The sequence below is a fragment of the Ascaphus truei genome, chromosome 4 (genome assembly GCF_040206685.1).
Source record: "Ascaphus truei isolate aAscTru1 chromosome 4, aAscTru1.hap1, whole genome shotgun sequence".
NCBI classification, from domain to species: domain Eukaryota; kingdom Metazoa; phylum Chordata; class Amphibia; order Anura; family Ascaphidae; genus Ascaphus; species Ascaphus truei.
The window spans coordinates 411,426,265-411,453,574 of record NC_134486.1 but is presented as its reverse complement, the minus strand read 5'-3'; the positions used below and the strand labels follow the sequence as shown (position 1 = coordinate 411,453,574).

The 27,310-nt window shown below is 45.8% G+C and overlaps 1 protein-coding gene across 4 annotated transcripts in view; it reads left to right on the top strand.

Annotated features, from left to right (window-relative positions):
• Nucleotides 1-27,310, top strand: part of DNAH8 (dynein axonemal heavy chain 8) — a 1,091,167-nt gene that overhangs the window by 792,358 nt on the left and 271,499 nt on the right. For all 4 annotated transcript variants that reach the window (XM_075598772.1, XM_075598771.1, XM_075598773.1 and 1 more), the window contains 2 exons: nt 1,257-1,420; nt 1,518-1,710. In XM_075598772.1, the coding sequence (XP_075454887.1) occupies nt 1,257-1,420; nt 1,518-1,710 (357 nt within the window). The remainder of the gene's footprint in view (nt 1-1,256; nt 1,421-1,517; nt 1,711-27,310) is intronic.

Genomic DNA, 27,310 nt, shown 5'->3' with positions numbered 1-27,310 from the left:
AAGGATCTCCATATGTACACACTACTTAACTCCTTTAGTTAAGTTACAAATTATCACAGTCACGTGCTGTTTGACACATTTTTATTTCAAAGCCCATTTTTTTATTCATTGTTTACCAATAAAGTATTTTAACAATATCATTATACATTTAGTTTGACTGAGTGCTAATATATTAGGTTCCTTTTCTTCTGTAAACTCATTGCCACCTGCTGGGCAGGCTCCACCAAGTCTGGCAGATACAAAAGGTGTCCCCACAGGGTGCCCTTTGTTCTCCGGACTTGGTAATTTGCCCTTCTTCACCCACCAAAGGTCTTCTCATCTCAGGACATCCTCTCCTCTTTGAACAACAGACTCTATACATACATGCCGGCGTCTATGCTGATGCCCTGGCTGACTGTATAGAGTCTTATAACAAATGTATAAAACATTATAAAGTACACTTTAATAAAGTATGCACCTTGGGGAACCTTATAGTTATAAGGGAAATTAATTTGGGCTCAAAAGTCAGGAGTCTGGGGGACACTGGGTTGCCCCGATGTAATTCACCCCGTGTACTGGCAAATCATGCCTTCTCGTCGGGGAGAATTAAAGGAATACTGGTAACTTCAGCCCCCAAGCTCCTGCAAACAAAATAATTGTATTTCTACCCAAATACCCCACCTAAAACTTACACATACAAATGTTCATAGTTCTAGGGCCACGGGAACATGAAAACAGAAAAAAGCAGGGGTCGCTTTATTTTTCACATGTATAATCCCTTGTCCCTGGTTTATGGTGCTATTTAGCTGCCAGCGGCCCCACGGTTTCAGGGGTAACTAGAGGGGTTAACCTTTATTGTATTGCTTGGTTACCCCCTCCCGTCACAATGCTCCATTGAAATTGCTCTCTCAAAATAATCTAAAAAGTCTTGTCACAATCCCATCACTATGCCACTCCATCCATCGGGATATTCCAACTGACCTACTCCTTCCTGTTACCCCTTGTCACAGATGTACATCATGCCTCCATGCTTTGAAGAAGCAGTCTCCACAGTTGGAGAAACCTGATGGGTGATGCGGCTTGGAGTTGTGATTGTGGCAAAACATGGTGTAAGCGTAACTAGATTGGTGCAATAAACCTTTATCTAATAGTTTTTTTTCTTTTTCATGTAGTTGTGCTGCAGTTAAAGGGAGCAATCAGAGTTTTGCTCTGTGTCTCAAGATACACATACTGTAATTCCATGAGCTTATAATGAAACACCTTTTATTGCCCTGCAGGTAAAGATGCTTCCTACACCATCCAAATTTCATTACATCTTTAATCTACGTGACCTTTCAAGAATTTGGCAAGGAATGTTAACCATAAAAGCAGAGGACTGCCCTACAATTTCTACTCTTCTAGCCCTTTTTAGGCATGAATGTCACAGAGTGATTGCAGATAGGTATAACATTTAATGTTAATCTTTAAATTAACACTTGATATGTAAGGCTTTAGTTGCATTCATACAACTTACCTAAAACCTTTTTGATGTGTTTTAGATTTGTGAACTATGAAGACAAATCTTGGTTTGACAAAGCCCTTATAAGAGCTATAGAAGAAAATGTGAATCCAGATGTAGTGTCAGAAATTGAAAGTGAACCCTATTTTGTAGACTTTTTACGTGATGTTCCTGAGCCCACTGGTGACGAGCCTGAAGACTTTACTTTTGAAGCACCAAAAGTTTATGAAAGGGTAAACAATTTTACTGAATACACTAATGATTGTACTACCAATTATATGCCTATTTTATGTTACTTGGGCTTTCTGTCAAATTTTACAACGGACATGACTTTGGCACTTAGATTTAGCTCTTTCATATGATCGTGAATAATAGGCTGTGTTTCAGTGTTTGCCAGGACTGGAAATAAGAGGGGTTGTACTGTATGTTCTCTGTTCAAAAAGGATGAGAGTGAGTTAAGCCAAATTAGTTTGTAGAAAAGGAATGTACTTATACAGTGAGTCAGAAGGCTCAAACTTTGGAATAGGTAGGTCTTAAAGACTGGTAGCATCAAACAAAGGAATATACATTATAAATACATTTGTGATTAGCATTATTATCTAGTGCTGTGGTTCCTAACTCCAGTCCTCCCCCAGCAAGTTACATTTTAGGGATATCCCTTCTTGAGCCTAGGTGGCGCAGTAAGCGGCTTATACATTTTCACTGAACACCTGTACTGAAACAGGGATATCATTAAAACCTGACCTGTTGAGAGTTCTTGAGGACTGAAGTTGGGAACCACTGATCTAATGCATGGTGATGGCTTTTTTGTAAAAAAAGCTTTCCACAATACAGAGGGTGGAGTTGTCACGGGAGACCAAGACTTATGCACACATTAATGGACTGAGCACACAAGATGAGTAAAATAAATTGTAATTTATTCCTTTTCAGACAAACACACAAAATCTAAACAATTACAGTCAAAATACACTTACTGGGATCGGGAAACGAAATACAATGTCCACAGAACGAATCAAAGTCTCTGAGCATCCCTGCACGCATGCAAGCGGGTGCGCGGTTTGAGTACTGCGATGGTCCTTGGCTAAGGGCGCAACTTGCCAGCCCACTATCTCCACCCAAAGGACAAAGTTCATTCAGTCCTTACAGGGTTCGTTCGGAAACCCTTAGCTCTAATGAATTCTAGCAGAGGGTGTAAATCTGCGTTGCGATGTAGGTAAACCCTTCACACTCCGGAACCGCTGACGCTAAACCTTGGACGTTTCTTGGTAAAATCTTTGATGAATCAGGTGAATCTGCTAGGGACTAACCAGCAGACATATTTATAGGGTCAAGGGTCCTCTACCTAACATGCACAACCAATCCCGCCCGTGGGAACATTTCTCCCACCTATCCCCGACTTGCCAGGACCTTGCCAAGAGGGCAGAAGTTGCATCCCGGTTTGCATGGAGTATGTGTGAACTTCACACCTGAGCTCCTTAGCACACCGGGTCCAACCTTTCACCTAGCGACATTAAGTCTGGGGTTTGGCCACCAAGTGTAAAGTGTCCATACTTTACACTTCGTGTAAAGTATGTGGCACTTACAATATCCTGGCCATCCTAAAACCTAGGATCTCTGATGCTTTTCAACTCCGAACTTCTCATAGACACTGAGGCACCAACTCTGCTGGGTGCCTCTGAAGTGCGGAGATGAAAAATCCCTCAGCTTATTCACTCTTCACATATTTGCATGTTAAAGGATTGATTCCCTTGTGTCACAAATAGAGTTGGCACATTTTCATTCATTAATTTCTCATCACTGCAGCTATGGACTGAGCTGCAAAATGGGGACAATAAAGGTAGTACAAACAAAAAAGGAAGCGCTCTAACTAAATCAAAGTCCAAACTTGAAAAAGGTAGATGTGGTGCAGCGTGAAGAGATCACCGTTGAAGTATCTAACCCCTGACGAAGACAAATCACCGTTGAAACACGTAGGGTTGCCGGGAGGACCAGTTTCACTGAAGCACCAGGAACCGGAAGTGACATAGAACGCCGACCAGTTCGGCAAGTGACTGTCGCGGACACCGGAGGTTGCGGAATACCATGAACTGGTCCGTGCCCTTATTTTAATATTGTTTTGTGAAACCACATTCCAGATATTTTATATAAAGCAGAACCTTGGAAAAAAGAACTCCTTTGAATATTGTGATGACTTCATGGTGGTGAGGACGCTCAAAAAAGATACCTTTACATGCCTGAGACAGGCACTGAAATGTAAGTGCATATCTCACCATCTACAGACACAAGCTTTGTGTTGTGAACTTGCTTCACTATTGTGCTCTTTTTCTTCTTTCTCTTTTCTTCCTATGAAACGATGTGCGCTGATTACTTTGGACATTAAAGGTAGTGTAGGGGAAACATGTTATGATGGGGACAATACAGTGTAACCCCTTCAGTCCCAACAGGGATTAGGGTTAACTAGCCGGGCATAATACCTTTATTATTGGCCTGGTTAACCCCCTCCCGCCACAGGAGTGTAAAAGGGAAAGAAATGGGGGGAGTGTAAGAGAGGAAGAAGGGAGAAGTGTAAGGCCGCGTCCATCGTTATTGCGTCTGAGCACGGTGCGATCAAATGCCGTAAGGCAATGAGCGTTGCCATAGACTGTGCAGCGCGCGAGGAATCAAATAAATTACATTTTGCTGTGCGACGGCCTGGTCATGTGAGCGATTTAGCCAATGAGAGTGAACCACTCACATGACAGGAACGCCTTCCGGCACGCCCTCCATCGCGCAATCCTACAGGCCGTGTCTCGCTCCAGCTACAGATGAGTGGGCACCATGGACGCAGCCTAAGAGGAGAAGAAAAGGGGGAGTGTAAGAGGAGAAGAGAAGGGGGAGTGTAAGAAGAGAAAAGAGGGGGGAGTGTAAGAGGGGAAGAGAGAGGGGGAAGTAGTGAGGGGGGGAGAGAGGGTTGGGGTTCATCAGAATTTCAAGTTATTATGTTGTTCCTCAACCATAAAAAGGTTTAAAACCACTGTCTTAAAGAGATGCCAGACATCTTCGCCCTAACTCTCTACCAGCCCCAAAGCAGCATAGACATAAGGTAGGCTTTAAGGAGGGAGTAGGGGGACCATGTCTCGCTGCACAGTGACAGCTAGCTCCACATGTGGCAGCCTTAAATAAACATCCCTGCAATCCCAGCACCAAGGAGATACCAATACCATGGTAATAAGTAATGCTATATTTTGACTTACCATCAATTTGTATCACCAAGGTTTTACTACAAGGTGTATGATAGCAGTATATTGCCCAACTCTACACCTGAATGTTGATGCCAGCTGCAAGGTTCAATCCTTAACCAAAACTGGACTGTGGTTTCCACTCTGATTTTTTGAGTATGGGGCTCCTAGCATACCTCTAAGAACAGGGCAAGAGAAAGCAAGGATTACGTGTAAAATATAAAGGGTAATTCTATATTGATTTAAAGGGGGCTTTGGACAATAAATAATTATTCTCTTAGTCCTATTTGAACATTTGTAACTATAGCAATGTATATAAGTTAAATTAATCATGGCTGGGGGCGCGCACGCGACGTCGACGTGGATGCACGCTTGTTGAAAGAGCTCCGTGCATCCCGTCCACCATACTTAGATATAACACCCGATCGTCACCACGGAGAGACCCACGGGTAGCGGCAGGAAGCAGGGAAATACACAGGGATGCCTCCCCCAAAGCAAAATAAGAGAATGGAGACCCCCTGTCCCGATTCAACCGTTGGCAGACTACAACGGGCAAAAATAAAAAAAATGATGGCACTGAGGTCCACGCACGGGAGCGTGCGACATCAGGATCCGACCAGGTGAGTCACAAACAAGCTGCTGGAGCAGAGGGGGACATGGCAGAGAACGTTACAACAGGGAGAAAAACGCAGAGAAAGGCACCCCAGAAAGAGACACAGAGGTGAGTGATGCTGCAGAGAGGGATAGAGGCATAGCGGGGGGTGATGCAATGATAACCAAACAAGACTTGCAGAATATGCTCAAAGAGATGCAAGCCGGTTTCCAGCTAGCCCTGGACAGAGCTGTGATGGAGTTTAAAGCATAAGTGTCCTCACTGACCAAAAGAACCACACAGCTTGAAAATAAGATGGACGCTGCATTACAAAATCAGGTGAATACTGACGACAAGGTCCTGTGACTCAGCGAAGAGATAACAGCCATGAGAGATGGTATAGATGACCTCAAGAATAGAGAACGAAGGCAGAATCTATGAATCCGCCAAATCCCTGAGATGGTGTCCGCGGAAGCCCTGCAGTCATATCTCAAGAGACTTTTCTTGTCAATTGATCCTCAATTACAAGATAATGATTTGTTGATGGACAGAGCCCACAAAGCAGTGGGTCCGAGATTTGATGACCCCAAAAGAAGCAGAGATGTTGTACTGAGGCTTCATCAATATGCGACTAAGGATAAGATCATAAAAGGTTGCAGAAATAGAGGCTCAATTGATTTTGAAAATCACTCCCTTCAGATTTTCCAGGATCTGTCCATGCTGACAATAGAAAGATGAAAAGGATTGCGACCGGTGACAGCGATACTCCAGGAAAAGGGGATTCGATATCGATGGGCCTTCCCATTCCGTCTAATTGTCAACCATGAAGGGAGACGGGCTTCGCTTCGTTATCCCAAGGAATCCGCATCCTTTCTGTCAGCACTTGGTCAGGACCCTAGTGATAAATCGGGTCGGCAACAGTGATCTCGAGGCGATAACACAGAGGACGACCGATAGGCCGAAGAGGGGGTGACCCGGAGAGGAAAGAGCCAGATCTGGCTACATTTTTGAGAGGGTCCCGCTGGGACCCCCAGTTGTCAATCCGATTTCTGGAAGATCCAGTGCGAGTCTGTGGCGGTCTCCCTGATCACCGATCCATGGAGGTCCAAAGAACTTTATCTCAGAACTGTGGATTTGTTTGTTTTTTCCTCTCTATTTTTCCCAATCTACTACAGGGTTCGCTTGATATATGGTTTGGAGTCGGCGGTCTGCCTTGCAGGTGCTGGTTTGCTAGAGCCGATCTTTGGACGAAGCCGGCGAATACATGGAATGAGACTTCCGGTGATGGGTGAGAAGGCCCCATTTGGCCCAAAGATTTAGAAGAGCTGTTTCTTTTTTGCTTGGTCATAGACACAAAGGACAGTAAGCCTCAACAAGAAACCAAGAGCAATCTACTACTCGGGAAAATTTTAATGCTAAAAACACTGAATATGTAAAGATAAAATGTTAATCCGGGTTTGATATTTTTATATCTTTATACTTCTAGCCGGAAAGTCTATCCTTATAAGTATATATCAAAACGAAAAGTTTTATATATGTATTCGTCTCACGGGTGATAGGAATTGATGTGCACTCTTTTAGATTTTTTTTTATTCTTTATGTATATTCTAATCAAACTGTGTTAAGGGGCGGCCGGGTGAGGTAGAGCAGATAGAGGTGGGGTGTGCACGATGGGTGAAAGCTCTGCATGCCCGACGTCAGGTCACCCCCAGTAGGGCCATATGCTCGCCAGGCAACGTAGGGTCTGGTCGCAAATTTGGGATCAGTGGCTGATTTCACCCATATTATAGTTTCGTTTTTGTTTTTTCCCAAGTTCTCGGAGGGGGATAGTCCCTTTTTTTTGGTCCCTCCCTTTTTGCTCGCTACAACCATGAAATAATTTTATACACAACTTTGACGAGAGAGAGCAAAATGACAATGACTAGTCAAACATCATTGAAGTTAGTATCCCTGAATGTCAAATGCCTTAATAGTAATAGTAAGCGTAGACTGGCATTAAAATAATTTAGAAAGCTGAATGCGGATATTGTTTTCCTACAAGAGACACATTTCGACTACCAAGAACCCCCAAACAATTTTAGCAGGAAATACCCTATTGTATTTTATTCGTCTTTCACTAGTAAGAAAAGAGGGGTTGCGATCTTGATAAGACAGGGCATCCCATTTCAGACATTGGAGGTTAAGAGAGACCAAGGAGGGAGGTCACTGGTAGTCTACGGTCTTCTCTCAGGCCAACATATTACATTAGTGAATATATATGCACCTAACGAGGGACAAATTGATTTTTTAAAGGAAAATTTGGAATCAATGGGGGATAATGAAGAACAGTTATATATTGTAGGAGGCGATTTTAATACGGTCTCAGACCCGGATCTGGACAAGACCACACATTCAGGGCATTCACACTCCGCAATGACTTACAATGTAGCAAAGAAATTTAGATTGCTAATTAAAGAATTTGGCCTGTTAGACACCTGGCACTGTTCGCACAAAGGGCAGAGAGATTATTCTTTCTATTCGCCCCCGCATGACTCATACTCTCGAATCGATAATATTTTGGTATATCCAAATATTCTAGAAATACTGGTTGTCACGGGAGACCAAGCTTTTAACACCTTAATTACCAGGATCATTTCATTGTGCAAAACGAGTAATTATAAATTGTAATTTATTCACTTAAATAGGCAGACACACAATATTACACAAAATACAGAAGAAAGAAACACTTACTTTGGAAACTGGGATACAAAACGAATCTTTCTTAGTTACAAAACAAACAGCAACATAATCCAGGCAACTTTTCCTTCAAAGGCCAGGGTATGCCGCGCACAGCAAAGATGATAAGAGCAGGTCTTGCAATAAAAATCCTTTATTTGTAGATCATCTGGATGTGGGACAGCAGCAAACTTCAACGCGTTTCGTTCAGAGAGAACTTTTTCAAGAAGTGCTGTATGCTATAATATCATAGGTTTAAATGCAGCTGCCCGCCGGGTTTTCGCGCCAATAATGACGTCATTGCGCGTCATCAGACCAATGGGAATCATGCACGCCGCGCATGCGCCGCGTGCCGGAGCATTCTGGGAGTCCCCGCAAGCCCCAGCCGCGCTCATCACGATCGGCACGCCTCTCAGGACAGCTTCCACACTGAGTGCCGATCGTGATGAGCGCGGCTGGGGCTTGCGGGGACTCCCAGAATGCTGCGGCGCATGCGCGGCGTGCATGATTCCCATTGGTCTGATGACGCGCAATGACGTCATTATTGGCGCGAAAACCCGGCGGGCAGCTGCATTTAAACCTATGATATTATAGCATACAGCACTTCTTGAAAAAGTTCTCTCTGAACGAAACGCGTTGAAGTTTGCTGCTGTCCCACATCCAGATGATCTACAAATAAAGGATTTTTATTGCAAGACCTGCTCCTATCATCTTTGCTGTGCACTGCATACCCTGGCCTTTGGAACTTTTATACCAACAGCTGCACGCTTTGGAAGGGAGATTCTGGGGAGAAGCAGTACGTGAGTACAATACCTGGGGCTAACCCAATGAGGAAGGGGGGGGTGTCTTTGGACAACCCACCCCAACCTTCAGGGTATCCTATGCCCACTTAAAGGTTTAGTACTATTATTTTACTCATATACCCAGCTTATACTCCCTCCATTATATTTGGTCCCAGCACTTTCAGAGCACCATCACACACACAAACAACTTTTCCTTCAAGAAGCCTCTTCCTTCTGGAGTCTTTGTAACTGGACACTTAGGGGCCTATGCAGAGAGCAGCGGTAAGGTGAATAGCGGCATTTTTTGGAGAAAAATGCCTGTAGAAAGGCAGGTACTGGCGAGTATTAAAAAAAGCGCCATTTTTTTTATTTTTTTTTTGAAACTCGCTGCACGAGTGGAGAGAACCTAATTCTCTCCAGTTGTAAAAATTTCCCTATTCAGAAAGGCACGATCGCCATCTAGTGGCTGTTCGCGCCAATAACATGGAGAGAAATTCTACAATTACCTCCGCCAAAAAAAGTTGGCAGGAAGCTGGAGCAAGAGGGAAAATACAAAAAAAAAACGCGATTTTTTCCCACTAGTTTCAACAGCGCTCATATCGCTGGTTGAAACTCTCCATATGCAGACAGGATTCTAAATGCAGTTTTATGCCCTTTCTGCATATGGAGAAAAAAACTCTCCATTAAAGCTACATTTTATTCCCCTCTCCAATTTTAAATAGCGCTGCTCTCTGCATGAGGCCCTTAGCCTCTGAGCAACTTAGATGACACTCAGAGCTTGGAATCATTGAAACACATCTTGAATCACACACATGATGGAACTTCTTACAAGATGGAACTGTAAGATGGAACTAACTTCCTGAGTGGCTGCCCCGGTCTTTTAAAAACACCAAAAGTTTATCTGTATCATGTGCAGCCAATCTTTGGCGTGGGAACCAATCATCCCATATATAGCCAGGTTCTGACAGTCTCTACAGACCCTGGCAGAGAGCTTCAGTATAGTAACTGAGTATGTGTGAACTTTGCACTTCAGCCGCTTAGCATACCTAGCCAAGCCTACTTCCCTGGACATTTGTCAGGACAAACTGTTCACCTCTCCCCCTCCCCACTTAAAACCTTAGAATGTCAGTCCCAGACATAGGGGGACCAAATCAGCAAGGGGGTTCAGAAGTCTAAATTATGCATTGCTTCCTTCCTGCCATGCATTTCAAAGCCCATTATTACCCACCCTAAGTGTCATCTCCTGTTCTGGACTGAATGAAGGAGAATCCCCTTCTGTCTATAATGTTAATTTCCTTACTCTTATAACTTTAAAATACCAAAATTACAGGGGCATTCATTTAATTCTTGGGGTGAACGTTAATGCTCAGAAACATAACCCCTTTATGTGTTCGTACCTCAGTAATACCCACAAAAATTTCATCTTTCTAGGATGCTCCTAACTAAAGTTAGCTATCTGCTTTGATGTGGTTGGTGAAATGTCTGCGTTTTTTTAATCTTTTCCCTTTATTCAGAAAACATTGTTACCATAACTCCTACATTTAAAACATGCTGGTTTCAATAACCTATACTTTCCTACAAGTCTTTATTAAAATGTACTAAGTCTGTTGGGGTGAGAGAGAGAGTGAAAAACCCTTAACTGTTTCTACATTTTCTAGCCCATCCCTGTTATACTTTAAAAACCTAATTTACACAGTTTTATTCTAACATGACTTAACCATTTTCCTTACACACCAATAAACTCTTAGCTTTATCCTGAGCTGGAGTAACCCCCTGCGCCCCGATACTAGATTCAGGGTACCTGGGCATTATCTCTTTATGCCAGGGAGCCCTGTGCCTCATTTTACCTTTTCCTGGTTTATGCTGAAGCAGGACGTCCTAGTGGTGAGTCACAAAAACATTTTCAGGATGGGGTCTGACCAGAGCTTTGGGTTTCTATGTATCCGAGAATCTCACTTGATTCTCAGATACATTTCTGGGGTATCTCATAACTTGAGAACCTAGATACATAGCCACAATTTGTAAAGACTTTCTCCGGCAAACCAACCCTGAAACATACCTCCTGAAAATCTCCTGATCCCAGCACCTCTGGAAAAGGTAAAACACAAAAAAGGGCAATTGTCGCATATTTTGCACACAGTCACAGTAATGCATACACAATGCCCAGGACATACTTGAAAACGAGAGGTAACTCTCAATGTATTACTTCCTGGTAAAATATTTTATAAATAAATAAATAAATAACAATGCCCGGGTCCAAGAGCTGACACTCTAGGACCCCAAAACACGGATCAGGGGTAAGAAAGTGGGCTTAACCTTTATTATTGAGCATGGATACCCCCTCACCGTCACACTGGTCCATTCAGAAATAGGCCCTATCACCTGGTCAGACCATGCCCCGGTGACTATTCTGTGTGATCGACTATTTGCCAAGATCCAGTCATTTCATTGGAGAATGAATGACTCTACTAAATTATCCAGAGATTTGCACACAAATTGGAGATTCACTTAAAAACTATTTTTGGTTAAATAAAGGGTCTGTAGAATCATCAGCGATTTTGTGGGATGCACATAAGGCCACTGTTAGAGGATAGCTTATTTCAATAGCATCGTATAGAAAGAGAAAAAAAATGGAAAGACAAAAATATTTAACGGGGAAAATTATAAAGTTACTGTAGAAAGCCCACATAAAAAAAAACAGACAAGGAAAGTATATAAAATCCTAAATCAGGCAAGGGAGGAATTCAAGAGAGTACAGTTAGAGGATGTAGAGAAGGCCCTTAAGTGGACTAGGCAGATGTATTACAACAAGGCTGACAAGGCAGATCGTCTATTAGCAAACAAATTTAGAGGGATTAAGGCTAGGGCCTCGGTTCCCGATATGAAAACGAAAAAGGGGGACGTGACCTACAATCCATTAAAGATAGCAGAGGAATTTGCTAAATTTTGTACGGATCTTTATGACCTAGACAATTCAACCCCGAATGCTGAAGTCTCGAGTGTGAACCAGATTGAGGACTATCTGAGAGATTGTGCCCTCCCGAAATTGACAGAAGAAGATCTTAAGACTTTAAATGGAAAAATAACCCCGGTAGAATTAGAAAAAGTGATCAGCACTTTGAAGCCATCGAAAGCTCCAGGTCCAGATGGTTTCTCAAATCTCTACTATAAAAATGTTATAGGAATCTTACGGCCTAATCTATTGGATCTATTTAATGATTTTCTAAGCGGAAAACAAATTCCTCCATAGATGACAAAGGCCATTATAGTGGTGATCCCTAAAGAGGGAAAGGATCCTCTATGTTTTGGTAGCTACAGGCCAATTTCACTACTTAACATGGATTTGAAAATCTATACCAAAATTTTAGCCAACAGACTGAATCCAATACTCCCAAGATTAATTCACTACGATCAGGTGGATTTTGTGAGCGAGCACCAGGCGTCAGATAATATAAGGAACATTGTTAATGTTATTGATCAAATACATAAATCCAGATCGAAAGCTATGCTGCTGAGCCTAGATGCGGAGAAAGCGTTTGATAGGTTAAGGTGGGACTTTCTGGATAAGACATTGGAGGCATTTGGATTCGCCAGAGTCTTTCTGCAGGGAGTCCGTGCTCTCTAGCAGTCGCCAACAGCTATGCTGAAGATGCCAGGAAGGGAATCTAATAACAATTAAGAATGGGACTAGGCAGGGGTGTCCCCTCTCCCCTCTTCTTTTCGCATTGACAATTGAGCCCCTAGCGGCCACCATCAGAGCCTCTCCAAATACACAAGGGATCAAAATAAAAGATGAGTGTTATAAAATATCTTTGTTTGCAGATTATGTTATTCTTACTATAGCTAACCCATTGATATTGTGGCGATAGGGGGTTAATCAGGCCACTAATAAAGGCATTATACCCGGCTGATTAACCCTAAATCACATTGGAACTGAAGGGGTTAAATGTGTGTGCACCACACTGATATGTTTTCCCCTACACCATCTTTGCTGTCCCCATTTTGCAGCTCAATCCATAGCTGCAGTAATAGAACTGCATGTAACCTGTGCCATCACTCTCTGCTCCTATTTGCTATAACTGAGACCTGGCTCACTTAGTCTGACACTGCTCTGGAAGCTGCCCTCTCCTATGGTGGCCTTTCCTTCTCCCACACTCCGCGCACTGATGGCAGGGGTGGAGGCGTGGGCTCCTGCTCTCCCCCTCTGCCGTTTCCGAACCCTTCCTATTCCTCCATCTCTTGCTTTTCCCTCCTTTGAGGCTCACACTGTCCAGATCTTCTCTCCTCTCCCTGTCCATGTGGCGGTCATCTATCGCCCACCTACCTCTACTCATCCCCCTTCTGCCTTTCTCTCTCACTTTGAATCCTGGCTCTCTTTCTTTCTCTCCTCAGACTCCCCTGTTCTTCTCCTTGGGGACTTCAATTGCCACATTGATGACCCCTCTCTCCCTTGGGCTTCCCGCTTTCTTACTCTAACCTCTTCTTTTGGCCATCAACAGTGGACTGCCGCCAGCACCCACAAGGATGGCCACTACTTAGACCTGGTTTTCACTAATAACTTCTCTCTCTCCAATTTCTCCATTTCCCCTTTTCCTCTCTCTGACCATCATCTCAGTCTCCCTATCTCGCTTATCCCCTTCTCCACCTCCATCTACCCCCCGGTTCTGCAGAAACCTGCGCTCTATTCACTTACTTTACTTTAAGTCCACTTTAAGCTCCTCCCTCTCCTCTCTCAGCTCTGCTACAGACCCTGACAACCTGGTCAGGAACTACAACTCTGTCTTGTCCTCGTCTCTTGATCTACATGCCCCGCTTTCTCTCTGCCGCACTCGCCCTTCTAACCCTAGACCCTGGCTAAATTCCCACACGCGCATGCTGCGTTCCTCCATTCGTTCCTCTGAACGCCTCTGGAGGAAGTCTCACACTCTCGCAGACTTCCTTCACTACAAATTTATGCGATCCTGTTTCAACTCTGCCCTCTCGCAAGCTAAACAAGCCTACTTTTCTTCACTAATCAACATGCACAAGTCTAACCCACGCCGACTGTTCTCTGTCTTTGATACTCTACTCAAACAACCCTCAGCTGCCTCTCCTTCCTCCATCTCCGCTCAGGACTTTGCTGACTATTTTAAGGAAAAGGTGGAATCGATACGGCAGAACATCCCCTCTGTTTCTTCCTCCCATCCTACACCTCTTCCTAACTCTCCTCCTGCCTTCCTTGACTCTTTTTCCACTGTCTCAGAGGAGGATGTGTCGCTGTTGATCGCCTCTTCTCCCTCTACCACTTGCCCTCTTGACCCCATTCCCTCCCATCTCCTAAAACCTCTTGCTCCTACTATAATCCCTACGCTCACACACATTTTTAACTCCTCCCTCTGCTCTGGAACCTTTCCATCCTCCTTCAAACATGCAACAGTCATACCATTACTCAAAAACATGCAAGCTTGACCCTACCTGTCTTTCTAACTATCGACCTGTCTCCCTCCTGCCTTTTGCCTCAAAACTCCCTGAACGTCTTGTATTCTCTCGCTTGCTCCATTTTCTCAACACCTATTCTCTCCCAGACCCTCTACAATCTGGCTTCCGCACTGCTCACTCCACGGAAACAGCCCTCACTAAAATAACTGACGACCACCATGCTGCCAAAGACAGAGGTCATTACACTTTGCTCATATTACTCGACCTCTCTGCAGCATTTGACACAGTGGACCACCCTCTTCTCCTCCACATTCTCCATACTCTTGGTATTCGGAACAAAGCTCTATCCTGGATCTCATCCTCCCTCTCCCATCGTACTTTCAGTGTCTCTTCTGCTAACACCTCCTCCTCCTCTATTGATCTCTCTGTGGGGGTACCCCAGGGCTCTGTCCTGGGACCTCTTCTCTTTTCTCTGTACACACTCTCTCTAGGTGACCTAATAACATCTTTTGGGTTTAATTATCACCTCTATGCCAACGACACACAAATATACTTTTCAACACCCGACCTTACACCTGCTGTACAAACCAAAGTTTCTGAATGTCTCTCTGCTATATCATCCTGGATGGCCCTCCGACGCCTTAAACTCAACATGGCAAAAACAGAGCTCCTCATACTTCCTCCCAAACCTGGCCCTACTACCTCCTTCCACATTACTGTTGGAACTACGATTATTCACCCAGTAGCCCAAGCACGCTGCCTAGGGGTCACACTCGACTCCTCTCTCACATTCGCCCCTCACATTCAAAACATTTCTAAAACTTGTTGCTTTTTCCTCCGCAATATAACAAAGATACGCCCTTTCCTCTGTTGCTCGACTACTAAAACTCTGACTCAGGCCCTCATTCTCTCCCGTCTTGATTACTGCAACCTCCTGCTGTCCGGCCTTCCTGCCTCTCACCTGTCTCCCCTACAATCTATCCTAAATGCTGCTGCCAGAATCACTCTACTTTTTCCTAGATCTGTCTCAGCATCTCCCCTCATGAAATCCCTCTCCTGGCTTCTGATCAAATCCCACATCTCACACTCCATTCTTCTCCTCACCTTTAAAGCTTTACATTCTTCTGCCTCTCCTTACATCTCATCCCTAATTTCTCGTTATGCACCATCCAGATTCTTGCATTCTTCTCAAGGATGTCTTCTTTCTACCCCCTTTGTATCTAAAGCCCTCTCCCGCCTTAAACCTTTTTCACTGACTGCCCCACACCTCTGGAATGCCCTTCCCCTCAGTAGCCGACAAGCACCCTCTCTATCCACCTTTAAGACCCACCTTAAGACACACTTGCTTAAAGAAGCATATGAATAGCACTGTGGATATTCTGAACACATGATACATAAAGCTTGGCCCACTGCAGATGCACTTACCAGAACTCCCTCCTACTGTCTCTTTACGTTCTACCTACCTACCAATTAGACGGGGACTGTAAGCTCCTCGGAGCAGGGACTCCTCTTCCTTAATGTTACTTTTATGTCTAAAGCACTTATTCCCATGATCTGTTATTTATATTATCTGTTATTTATTTGATTACCACATGTATTACTACTGTGAAGCGCTATGTACATTAATGGCGCTATATAAATAAAGACATACAATACAATACATGGGGGAGCTGCGAGCGCTAAACCAAGCGCTGATTGAAGAAGCGTGCCAATGTGTAGGTGGCCGCTTTGAGGCATAGATATCACTTTCTAAGCCCTAGACCTCTAACCGCAAGGTCAATTGCTTAAGTGGTTTGCGGTTTAGCTGAAGTGGTTTTCTGTCAAAATGTATCAGTTACCTTGTTAGCTTCTTAACTTGAAAGGGGGAAAGTAAATTGACGTGAGAAGTAAGTGAAACCGCAAGCCACATCATAGCCCGTTCAATTAAGTAAGCTAACTCACGCTAGACGTGAGCTACACTGGCGACACACTTTATTCGAGCTCGGCTAGTCCCACGAATTCGGGTATACCCGGGTGTATTGAGGTTTGTGACTGTTTTCTGCCCGAGTGCATTGAGTTATTTTCCAGGCAGGGATTGAAGCATTTTATTCCCGCTGGCTGCAATACTGCACAGTATATATATATATACTGCATTACAATTCATGAATTTATGCCATCTGGTAGACACGCGAAGCATTGCAGCCTATTAAATCCTAATCATTATCATTTAACAGATCAGCCGCCCATCAGCCAGGCATGAACCCAGGCTGGGAAGGCAAATGCAACGGGGCTTGTCAGAGGTGAGGAGCGGCGCATTCCAGGTATCTGCCAGGTACATACTGGGTATTTGCTCGAATAAAGTGTGTCGCAGCAGTAGCACTCTAATTTTTGGAGTGCAGCTAGGAATAAAACCATGCACACACATATAAAGTATATTATAATTGCATAAGCAGAACATACTATTAATAAATAAACTGTATTGTACTGATGGTTTTAAATGTAAAGACGGGTGTTTTTTTTCTGTCAGCCCGGGAATAAATCCTTTAACATACAAATATGTTAAGGATGAATGAAATGAGGGATTTTTCATCTCCGTACTTCATAGACACTCTGCAGAGAGGGTGCCTCAATGTCTGTGAGAAGTCCGGAGTTGAAAAGCCTCAGGGATCCTGTTTGGATGCCCAAAATATTGTAAGTGCCAAATACCGGTGTAAAGTATGGGTACTTCACACTTGGTGGCAAACCCCAGACTTAGTGCCGCCAGGGAAGAGGTTGGACCCGGTATGCTACGGAACCCAGGTGTGAGGTTAGCGCCTTCTCCGTGCAAACCGGGACGCAACTTCTGCCCTTTCTGCAAAGTACTGGCAAGTCGGGGATTGGTGGGAGAAAGGTTCCCACAGGCGGGATTGGTTATGCATGTTAGGTATAGGACCCTAAACCCCATAATATTGTCTGCTGGCCAGTCCCTAGCAGATTCACCTGATTCAACTAAGAAGAAACGTCCAAGGTTAGCGTCAGCGGTTCCGGAGTGTGATGGGTTAAACTATATCGCAACAAAGATTTATACCCTCTTCTGGAATTCGTTAGAGCTAAGGGTTCACGAACGAACCCTTTAAGGACGGAACAAACTTTGTCCATTTGGCTGTGATATAGAGCTGGCAAGTTATGCCCTAGCCAGGAACTGCTACACGGATCCTTTTGCGCACCCACTTGCATGCGTTCAGGGGTGCCCAGAGACTTTGTTTCGTTCCAAGAACATTTGTTTTCGTTTCCCCATCCCAGTAAGTGTTTTGTCAAGTGTATATTGTGAAGATTCTATGGGTTTGTCTGAAAGAAATAAATTACAATTTATTATACACAACTGGTGTGCTCAGTGCAGAATCCCGGTATTAAGATGTGTATAAGACCTGGCCTCCCGTGACAGATATTTAACAGCATAAGAAACTCCCTGATGAGGTTACTTTCGAAGTCCCGGCCTTGATCCGAATGCAGGCGATTGGGCAGTCCATAATGGATGAAGTACTTCTCCCATAATAATCTTCACTCTTTGCCAAAGTGCTGCAAGAGCGTGAAACATGTTAGAGGAACACGTTGTCCTCACCTGTATGTTCATGTGTGTTACATCGATGGATTAAAACCTTGTTAATAGCACATTATCGTTTGGTCCCCACTTCTTGTTCTTGTGCTTTCCTGGTTCCCTGCGTCCATCCGGATCAACATGGAACCTTTCATCTTTTCCCATAACATTTTGGCCATCGTAATGGCCTTCTGGTCTTTAGTTGGAAAGGCTTGAGCAGCCCCTGGTGTAATGGTCTGTGATCACTAGTACATTGCCGATGCCTCGGGCATCTGGCTCGATACACAAAAAGTCCATACACACAAGGTCCAGGGGACACGAGCACTTCAAATAAACCATTGAAGCGGCTCTGGTGGGTAGTGCCTTTCGCTGAATGCACATGAGCATCGGCGGCAGTATCGTTCTACCGACTCTCGCATCCGTGGCCAGAAGAACCGGTCGCGTATCAAACCAAAGGTTTTATCCACGCCAAGATGGCAGTGGATAGTGTAGTGATTTCAGGACCCTGTGTTGTAGGTTCTTGGGTAGAACCAGCTGCATTCTATCCAGGTGGTTATGATATTGAACCACCCGATAGAGTAGACCCTTGTCGATTTCGAATTTATCCACTTCCCGCATTAGTACTGTGACCGTGTTGCTGGGAGCACGTTTCAGCAATGAAGGCTTGTTTTGCTGGATAGCTTGGCGGATAATTCCAGCCACTGGATCCCTTATCCAGTATTGTACCAGATCCTTTAGTATTGTACCAGATCCTTCAAGGCAATGAGCTTGTCTGGGGTGATACTCATTAATTCGGGGGTTACAGTAGGTGGCAGGGATAGCCTTGGATTGGCATCCCAATGAATGTGCGAGCCTCAGTTCAGAGAAGGCCACTTTATCTTCCACGATGGCTGCGGTTGCGCACATAGCCCGCATGCCTGGTCCAGGGATTTCTTCCCAGAGGTCATCATCTGGGGTGGAACTCAATCCCGGTCTTCTGGATAAAGCATCATCTCTGATGTTCAAGGGCCCGGCTTGTACTTCAACGGGAACTGGTAGTTCGAGAGGGCCACCAGCCATCAGTGGCCGGTGGCGTCTAGTTTGGTGGAACGTCAATATGTATGTCAACGGATTGTTGTCCATACGCACCTCGAAGGTGACCCCATACAGGTAGTAGACGGGATAATTCTGTTTGCTGGGGGTCCAACAGCGGCTGACATAGGCCACTGGTCAGAGGCCAGCCGGGTACTTCTGGTGCAATTCTGCACCCAAGCAGTTGAAGCTCGCATCCACATGAAGTATGTAGGCTGCTCGGGATCGGCGTAAGCGAGAATGTGTGCCTCCGTTAAGCTTTTCTTCAGGCTGTCAGACTTGTCGTCGAATGGCAGTCGCGCTGAGGTGGCCTTTCACCCTGTCTCCTTGGAATATATCCTGAGAAGGTTGTTGAGGACCTTCGCTTTGCTTGAATACCCCTCCACAAAACGGTGACAGTATCCGCAGAATCCGAGGAAGGAGCATAGTTCCATGATGTTCTCTGATCTCTGCCAATTCACCACTGATTCAACTTTGGCGAAATCGGTAGCTGGGCCATCCGTGGACACTGTGTTCCACGTAGGTCACTGAGGTGCGGCAGAACTGGCATTTTTCAAAGACCGCTTCAAGCATTCCTGGTCCAGCCGATCCAACACTTTCAGTAGTCATGCTTCATGCTCCTCCAGAGTCTTTTTGAAGACGAGGATTTCGTCCAGGTAGACTAAGCATTCCCGTGAGTTCATGTCGCCGATAGTCTTATCCATCAAACGCTGAAAGGTTGCTGGGGCACCACAAATGCATTGGGGCATGCGGGTGAAATGGTAGAAGCCAAGGGGACATATGAAGGCTGTCTTCTCCTGGTCTTCTGCACACATTGGTACCTGGTAGTACCCAGATCTCAGGTCCAGTACACTGAACCACTGTCTTCCCAACAGCGCGTTGAGAATCTCTTCTGCCCTTGGAAGAGTGTACTGGTCAGGCACGGTGCTGTTGTTCAGGGTCCAATTGTTGACACACAATCGGACCGACCCATTTATCTTCCGCACCACCACGTAGGGGCTACGGGATTCTGTTACAATCCCAGCTGTCTCCATCCCTTGTAGGACGTCTCTCACGTCCTCTACATCTCGGTGGAGCGATGCAACGGGAACGCTCCCGAAAGGGCGTGGTGTCACTTAGCCGGAGGCTGTGCTGGGCATTTCAGCTGCAGCCCACATCCATCCCGCTGTTGGAGAACACATCCTGGCGTTCTTCCAGCTTGACCGTTAGTTGGTCCTTCCACTTGGTGGGCAGAATTGAGTCTCCGATGTCGAATGTCAGCCCGGCCGGCTGATCCTGCATCGCAGTGGTGTTCACCTGAGCCATCGTCTCGATGGGGGTGGCAGGATATATTCACCCCAATCTTTGACCGTGATCGAAAGGCATGAAGTATGGGGAGATGTTCTGGACAAACACCTTGATCCTCCCAGGAATCTTGGATTTCAATTCCCGCACTTCGGGCATAAGCCTGTAGCTTCGGTTGGCATCTTCCTTGGGCGTGCTCTCCAGAGAGAAGAGATGCTCGCCCTCATCTCGGCCCGGATAACAGCATGCGGCGTACATGACATTCACTCCCCCCGGTGGAATCTCTGACAACCCCTGGTGTGATTGAACAGCTCTCCATATCAATCTTGTGCCGATATTTTGCAGCACTCTTCCCTTAGTACTGGGAGGATTTGTTGGGCGGACAGGGGTAGTTCGCTGGCCTCTTGCAGGTACGCTCGGATCACCGCCCGCACTACAGTACATCGGCGTTGGTTCCCAATATGATCAGGGCGCTAGGGTGTTCTCGAGGCTTGGAGCATATTTGCAACGCGTAGCTCACCACAAACGAGGTAGACCACGGGGCTGAGGTAGGGATTGATTTAGAACGCCGACCACAACCGCGTGGGCATGTCTAGAGTGTAGGATAGTCTTGCAAGCCGGGTCAGGGTTATAGAAAACAGCAAAAATGTGGTAATTGCCGGGTCTAGGAGCGGAGAGTAGCGGATCGTTGGGGTACGTAGCCAGGGTCAGGATTGGAGAAGGTAGAGTCGTCGTATTCCAAAGCCAGGGACAGTGCAGGAAAGTATCACAAAGTTCCAGGTCCAAAACAGTGTCAGGCAGCAGGGCAGGTAGCAGACAGGTAAGATACAGTGAGGTTCAACCTCACAAAACAGGAGTTATGCTCGGCTAGGAAGGAGAGTTCTGACATGGTATTTAAAGGACCTCCACCAATGGGAGGTATCCAGGAAGCAAAAGCGCCGTCTCTGATAGGCTGCTGGATCGTGCAGGTGCGTCCTACTACACAGCCAATTGAGACAGAGGAGGAGTCTCTCGAGAGTGCGCGTGCGCCACGCATAACCCGTGCACCACCAATGCGCACCACGGCACCCGCGTCTGTATGGGGTTGGAGACCGGAGGCGGGGCCCGCGGAAACAGGGGGGGTGCGTGTGGTACTGTTGCGCTGCGTAGGTCTGACGTCAGAGTGGGGATGGGACCGGGAAACAGGGACCGCAGACCGCTGAGGAGACTGCGCACCGCGCATGCATCGCGCGTCAATGCCAGAGGCAAGAGAGTGCACCCTGGGCACAGGAATCGCGGAGACAGATGGAACTAGCGTATTGCCCACGTGCCGCGCATGAGCACCACCGTTAGAATGCCTTGCCTGAGTGCAACTGGATCTAGACGGCAGGTGAGGGTTAAGGGGACAGAACCGCCAGAATGGCGAATCCTCACAATATCAGAGCCTCCACATACATGAAGTGAGACTTTCCGGTGTTCACTTGTGGTATTTCCAGCCGAACCTTCACTACGTTGTCAATTGTGTAGTCCTCATTACTGAGTCCCCACATTAAGCAGGTGCTTAAGATGTTGGTTGTAGAAAGGGCGGGTCACAATGGTTACTTGGGACCCGGTGTCCAGCAACACCAATGCATATATGTTGTCCACAAGGACACATAAATAGAGAAAAGAAACCTAGTATATAAGCGGGAAGCTTTCTATTTGAAAACAGCTGTTTGCCGACAGCTACACTGCTGTCTCCTTATAGCTTCCTCCGTGTATCAGATTAAGGATAGTTTGCGGGTTATACTCACACCGCAGAATTGTCCTGCTATATGGGGCTGCTCTCCTAGAGCCCACTGCTCAGATAGGCATACCCTCGAGCATATCAGCGCTGATATATCTATGATCAGCGCTGATATAGGGGACTATGCAACTGTAGTCCCGCTATGTGACTTACACAGATCTAGACACCACTGATCAACACTAGATCTGGATATTTGATAACATTGGTAGCCTAGTGAGGGAGCCTCAGTTGTCTGTTTGTTGTTTATACTACAGAGCTAGAAGTGTGTACTCTATCTATGTGTCTTTGCGTGGTTCACTGATCACTGCAATATATCATCACGGCTCACAGGAATTGCCTTCTCTATACATCTCTCCTACGTGTATGTGTGAAATACTCACACGTAGACAGCTGTATTCCGGTGCAGGGGTGTAATTGAGTAATGATCACGGGTTGCACACCGCATGGCACTGTGTTGATATGAGAGGCAAACTGCATCAGCTGTTAGATTTCAGTAGCTGCATCCCACTGCCTTGACCAGCTCACGCTGTGAGTGGAATAATTACAATAGCCTACTGGGTTGCAATAACTGTGCCTGATCAGCCACTACGCAGTAATCACACACAGTCTAGCTGTTATCACTCCTCATACTACTGCCAACTGAGGCAAAGAGGGGGGAACACCTGAAATATCAGTTCACTTACTGTTCTGCCTACTAAATTTGAAATCATTAGATCTCAGTCATTGACACATGAGGCTCAAGGACAACAGTGCCCCTTGATGTAGAGGCTTGTCTACTAAGTACTCCACCACCCTGTATGCCTTGTACAGTATGTAGTACGCTGATTCAGACAGCCCATATCATACTGCCCCCCCCCCCCTCTCATTAGCTGGATCCAATATATGAATCTAACTGTGTAAATACAATGCCAGTCGGTAACCTACCCTGAACATATGTTATAAGGGTCCTTTTACCAAAGCAGTATCTCCATACAGGAGACCATTTACTAAACCACATTGGGGGAAGAATTCTTTTATTCCTCCACATTAGCCTTCAGTGGTATCCAGTACCCATCGGGCTGTCATTGCCTGTATACTTATTAGTTAGGGACATCTGGTTACTTTTTAGTTAAACAATAATACCTCATGGGCTAGTGGTGGTGTGGGGAAGAAACTCTTACGTGGGTCCCTTTCTAGTGCTTTGGTTTAACCCTATTCATAAGACACACCGCCAGGGAGGCTGCCAGCTGTCTTTATACAGATTACACATATAGCGGACGAACAAAGCATTTTATAGCTTACTATTACACATTTCAGATCCGCCTTATAAGGGACAGATCAGTTTCTAAGCAGTGGCCCAGTGACGGCCTTAGTCCTATATTAATAGGCAGCTATACAATAGCATAAGGATCCCGAATATCTATAAGGGATCCCCATATGTTTCATCAACCTAACTTACCAGAGTTACGTTACTAATGACAGTCACGTACTGTTTGATATATATCTTATTTTAAACCCCATTTTTTTATTCATTGATTCAATAAAGTATTTTAATACATTCATTATACATTTAGTTGTGAAGAAGAGTGCTTATATACTAGGTTTCTTTTCTCTATTTATGCATTCTTGTTTCTACCTAGTTAGCACCTCACATTGGTTCAAAATACTAAGTTGTGCGGGTGTTCTCTGTGTGTATATATAGTCCACAAGGACACGTATGATAGCGGCTGGTCCCACATAACTGTAAGTGTCCGATGGAGGTATGTCATCGTCGGGGGTTGGCGCTGGTGGGTTTTCTGAGGACGTGGAGGGTGGTTCTGCCGACTGGACCTTGCAGGTCATGGCTTTAGGATGGGATGTCCTATTTTTTTTCTGGTCAGTTTCGATAGAAGTGAACCTTCTGGCCACAGTTGTAGCAGACAGGCTCGTCCTGGCTCAACTCAGTTCTGTAGGTTGGCGATACTCACCAGGACGTTTGGGGCTTGGCGGTAGACTGTTTGTGAGGAGGCTCATCCTCAGTGCTATATGCCTCCTTGACCTTCAGGGCAGACGGCCCATTGGACTCTTCCTTGCGGGACTCTTTTGAGAGAGTCATGAGTTGGCTCTACTTTGGCAGAGTCACGAGACGTCCTGGGAAGATGGATTCGGAAGATGGCTTCTTGTGCTTGCACTCTGTCCATTAGGTCTTCAAATGAGAGAGGATGTTCTGGGAAAAGAACACAGCTGAGTCGGATGGTGACCGGGTGCATGGGCAAGGCTCCCCGCAGGAAATTTCTGGTCCTGAAATCGTCAGCTTCGGACTTCAGGAACACTTTCTTCTTCACCAGGGTCCATCTGCAGTTGTCGAAGGAATTCCGACACTTCCTCCACTTCTGTCTAGGTAAGGGCATGGATCCAGGCCATCAGAAAGATGGCATAGTCTGGGACACCATATGCTTTGGCCAGAGCCAGAAGTGGGATTTGAGCGTCCGCCTCTGGGTGACACTTGCGATAGAACCGTACCTTGTGGCGGCAGCGGGACACTGTTTCTTGACAGTGTCTGTGCATGTCCATTCTGGCACTAGCTGCACTGCCAAGTCATGCCATTCTTCAAACGCTTCTTCTGCAAGGGGCGTAGGTAGGACCCCAGAGAAAACCTTCAGCTTACGATAGTCGTTGCTTTGTGTAGACTGCGCAAATTTGCCGGCTAACCGCTATATGACATCCTCAACATCCATGCTCCCGGTGAACAGTCTGCTTGCACTTGCGCAGGACCACTCTCATACCTGCCAATGGTAGGTGACGGCTGTGAAGTCTCCACTCTGCGCTGCACCTCTGATGCGGGCCCGGACTAAGGGCCCAATAAGTGGTAAACTCTGGGTGGATTGAGGGACTTGTGACTGGAGCAGCATGGGTTTTCCATTGGGTGTATGAGAGGCGGGAGAACTCCGCTTGATAAGTTGTACTAGCTGAGGGCTCCGGGATAGATGTTACTGGTAGAGGTGGTAAGTCAGGGTATACCACTGGACAACCCTTGGGTGGGGCTTCAGGTGGATATACAGATGCAGCTACTAGTATCTGAACATTGCTTTGAAAAATCTGGGGCAATCTCCCAGTAATACTGCAACATTTCTCTGACATTTCTGCAGAAAGACTAATGGCTCATCGGATTAACACAGCAGGGATCCCTGGTCAGTTTGAATGGGACTGCCAAAGGTGCGAAGAGTCATACTTGCATCCTATGAGCCAGGCATGGGCTAAGCCGGGGATCTGGTTGAGGTGCTTACAGATCTCGCACGGGGGCGTATTGACTGGAATGTCTCCCATAGTGACCACATGGCGAGGGCTCTTGTGAAGCCACAAGACTCAGTCACAGACCTCCTGTTTTGAGGGCACAAACATCATTTTTGGTTCTGCTTAATTTAGCTGCTGCTTTGTGCACCCCAGGTCTGAGATCTCAGCAGCACCAACAAATGTAGCACACTTTCCCCCACCCTATGAGAGATATGGCGGCTACTGTGTGTGTGGTGCGTTATCTGTGGCTCGCAGGAGGCCTGAACCTCCGCTGCTGAGAGACTGGGGTGTACCTGATCTGTCTTTCACAGCTCCTCCACCTGTGCGGGATCCTAACTATATTGGATAACCCCGCCACAGGACCCAATGCAATGATATACACACTGATAAAGACAACAGTTTACTGCATGTATATGAAAAAGGAATAACAATACAACACCCACACCAAAAAGGCCATGCACGGCCGTAACCCCACAATGCCCTCCAACACAGTGTTTACACCCTGATGGGATATTCCCCCAATGTACTGAGGTGCCCCGGAGCACCCAACCACCCAAAGGGTGTTTGAAAGCGCTGCCCACAACCGCGTGTTAAAGTTGGTTCACTTGTAGGTGTAGGTGTGATACCTACCGGGTACTCCAGCACATGGTAGTGCCGACTGAAGATAAAGGGGCCCACCTGGCTTTACAATACCGGCAAATTGGTGATTGGCCGGCAGGAGAATTCCCAGGTGCTGATTGGTTGTAGTGGTTTCTGAATGGGGCTTTGAAACCCATAAGAAACCTTGCAGCCAATCAGGACCTCAGATTCCATGCGTCAAACCATCAGCGGCAAATTCAAAGATGCTCTGTACTGAATAGACGTGAGCCGGCTTCAAAGATTTTGACTGAGAAAATGTTCTAAGTCCCGCTTTTTGAGGACGTTGCGGTCGCGGCTGGGATTGCATGCTGAATTGCGTTCTAGGACTTTCGTGAATACCTCCCGGTCATTGGAAAGGGCTCCAACAGAGGTCGTTTGTGACAATTTCGTTTAAAGAAAGATTTTATTTAGCCCCGTTCCTAGTAAGTATGTTAACAGTGTAAATTGTGTTATTTGTGTGTACAGTATTTCAAATGCTGGAAAAAAATTACAATTTATTTTACTGCTGTGTCTTGTTCAATCAGATGATCCCGGTAGGAAAAGGTGTTGATAAACCTGGTCTGCCGTGACACTGCCATTGATCTCCGGACCCGGTACTCCGTCTTTACCCGGTGACCAAATGCTATTCACACCTCTGGGCATCCTCTGGTTGCTTTGAATTCCGATGTCCAGCATACTTACCGGCGCCTATGAGTTAGCTCAGGCAGCCTGTTTGGACATCAGTTCCGAATGTAAAACGCACATTACATTATATTAAAGTATATATTTTAATACACTTCTGAGTCTTTGGGTACAGGGGACAGAAAAGGAAAAATATTGTAGTTTATTTCTATCTTTACTCCCCACAAACTTTCCCTTGGACTCAGTTTGGACTATCAGAGTCCCCCCTCAACCACATAAACAGTTGGGGCACCGACAAACCTTATACTGGTTGTGGGTCACCTTAGCACTAGCTGGGATACCCCCCTTAAACTAGGGATCCCCTCAGCTACAGGGATACATGTTTTATCCCTGTGCCTCATTTTCCTTTCTGAGCTGTGCTGAAGCAGGGTACCCTAGTGGTGAGTCGCACCTGCGTTTTCAAGGGGAGGTATTGCCGGAACAATGTGCCTACCTGTACATGTATCCGAGAATCAGGCATGATTCCCGGGTACATTTATAGGGGAACCGACAACTCCGAACCCCAACCTCCTAGGCACATTCTGTCAACTATTCCTCTGCAATCCCCGCCCCTTGAAACTCATACCCTAGCAATCCCTGCTTGATTGCATGCCCGGAAAGGGAAAAACACAAAAAATGCTTTTAATACATATAGTATAACACAGTGATACAATGTTATTGGGTACAAAAGCTGGGGACACTGGGACCGTTATTGATGGATCAGGGGTAACCAAAGCGTGCTTGACCTTTATTAGAGAGTCTGGTTACCCCCTCCCGTCACAACTGTACCTTTGTGTAACTTTACTTTGCCACTTTTAGAAAACAGACATTTTGGGGGTTTTCATAGAGTCCCAGCAAGGTTTGTACTTTTTATTTGCAAT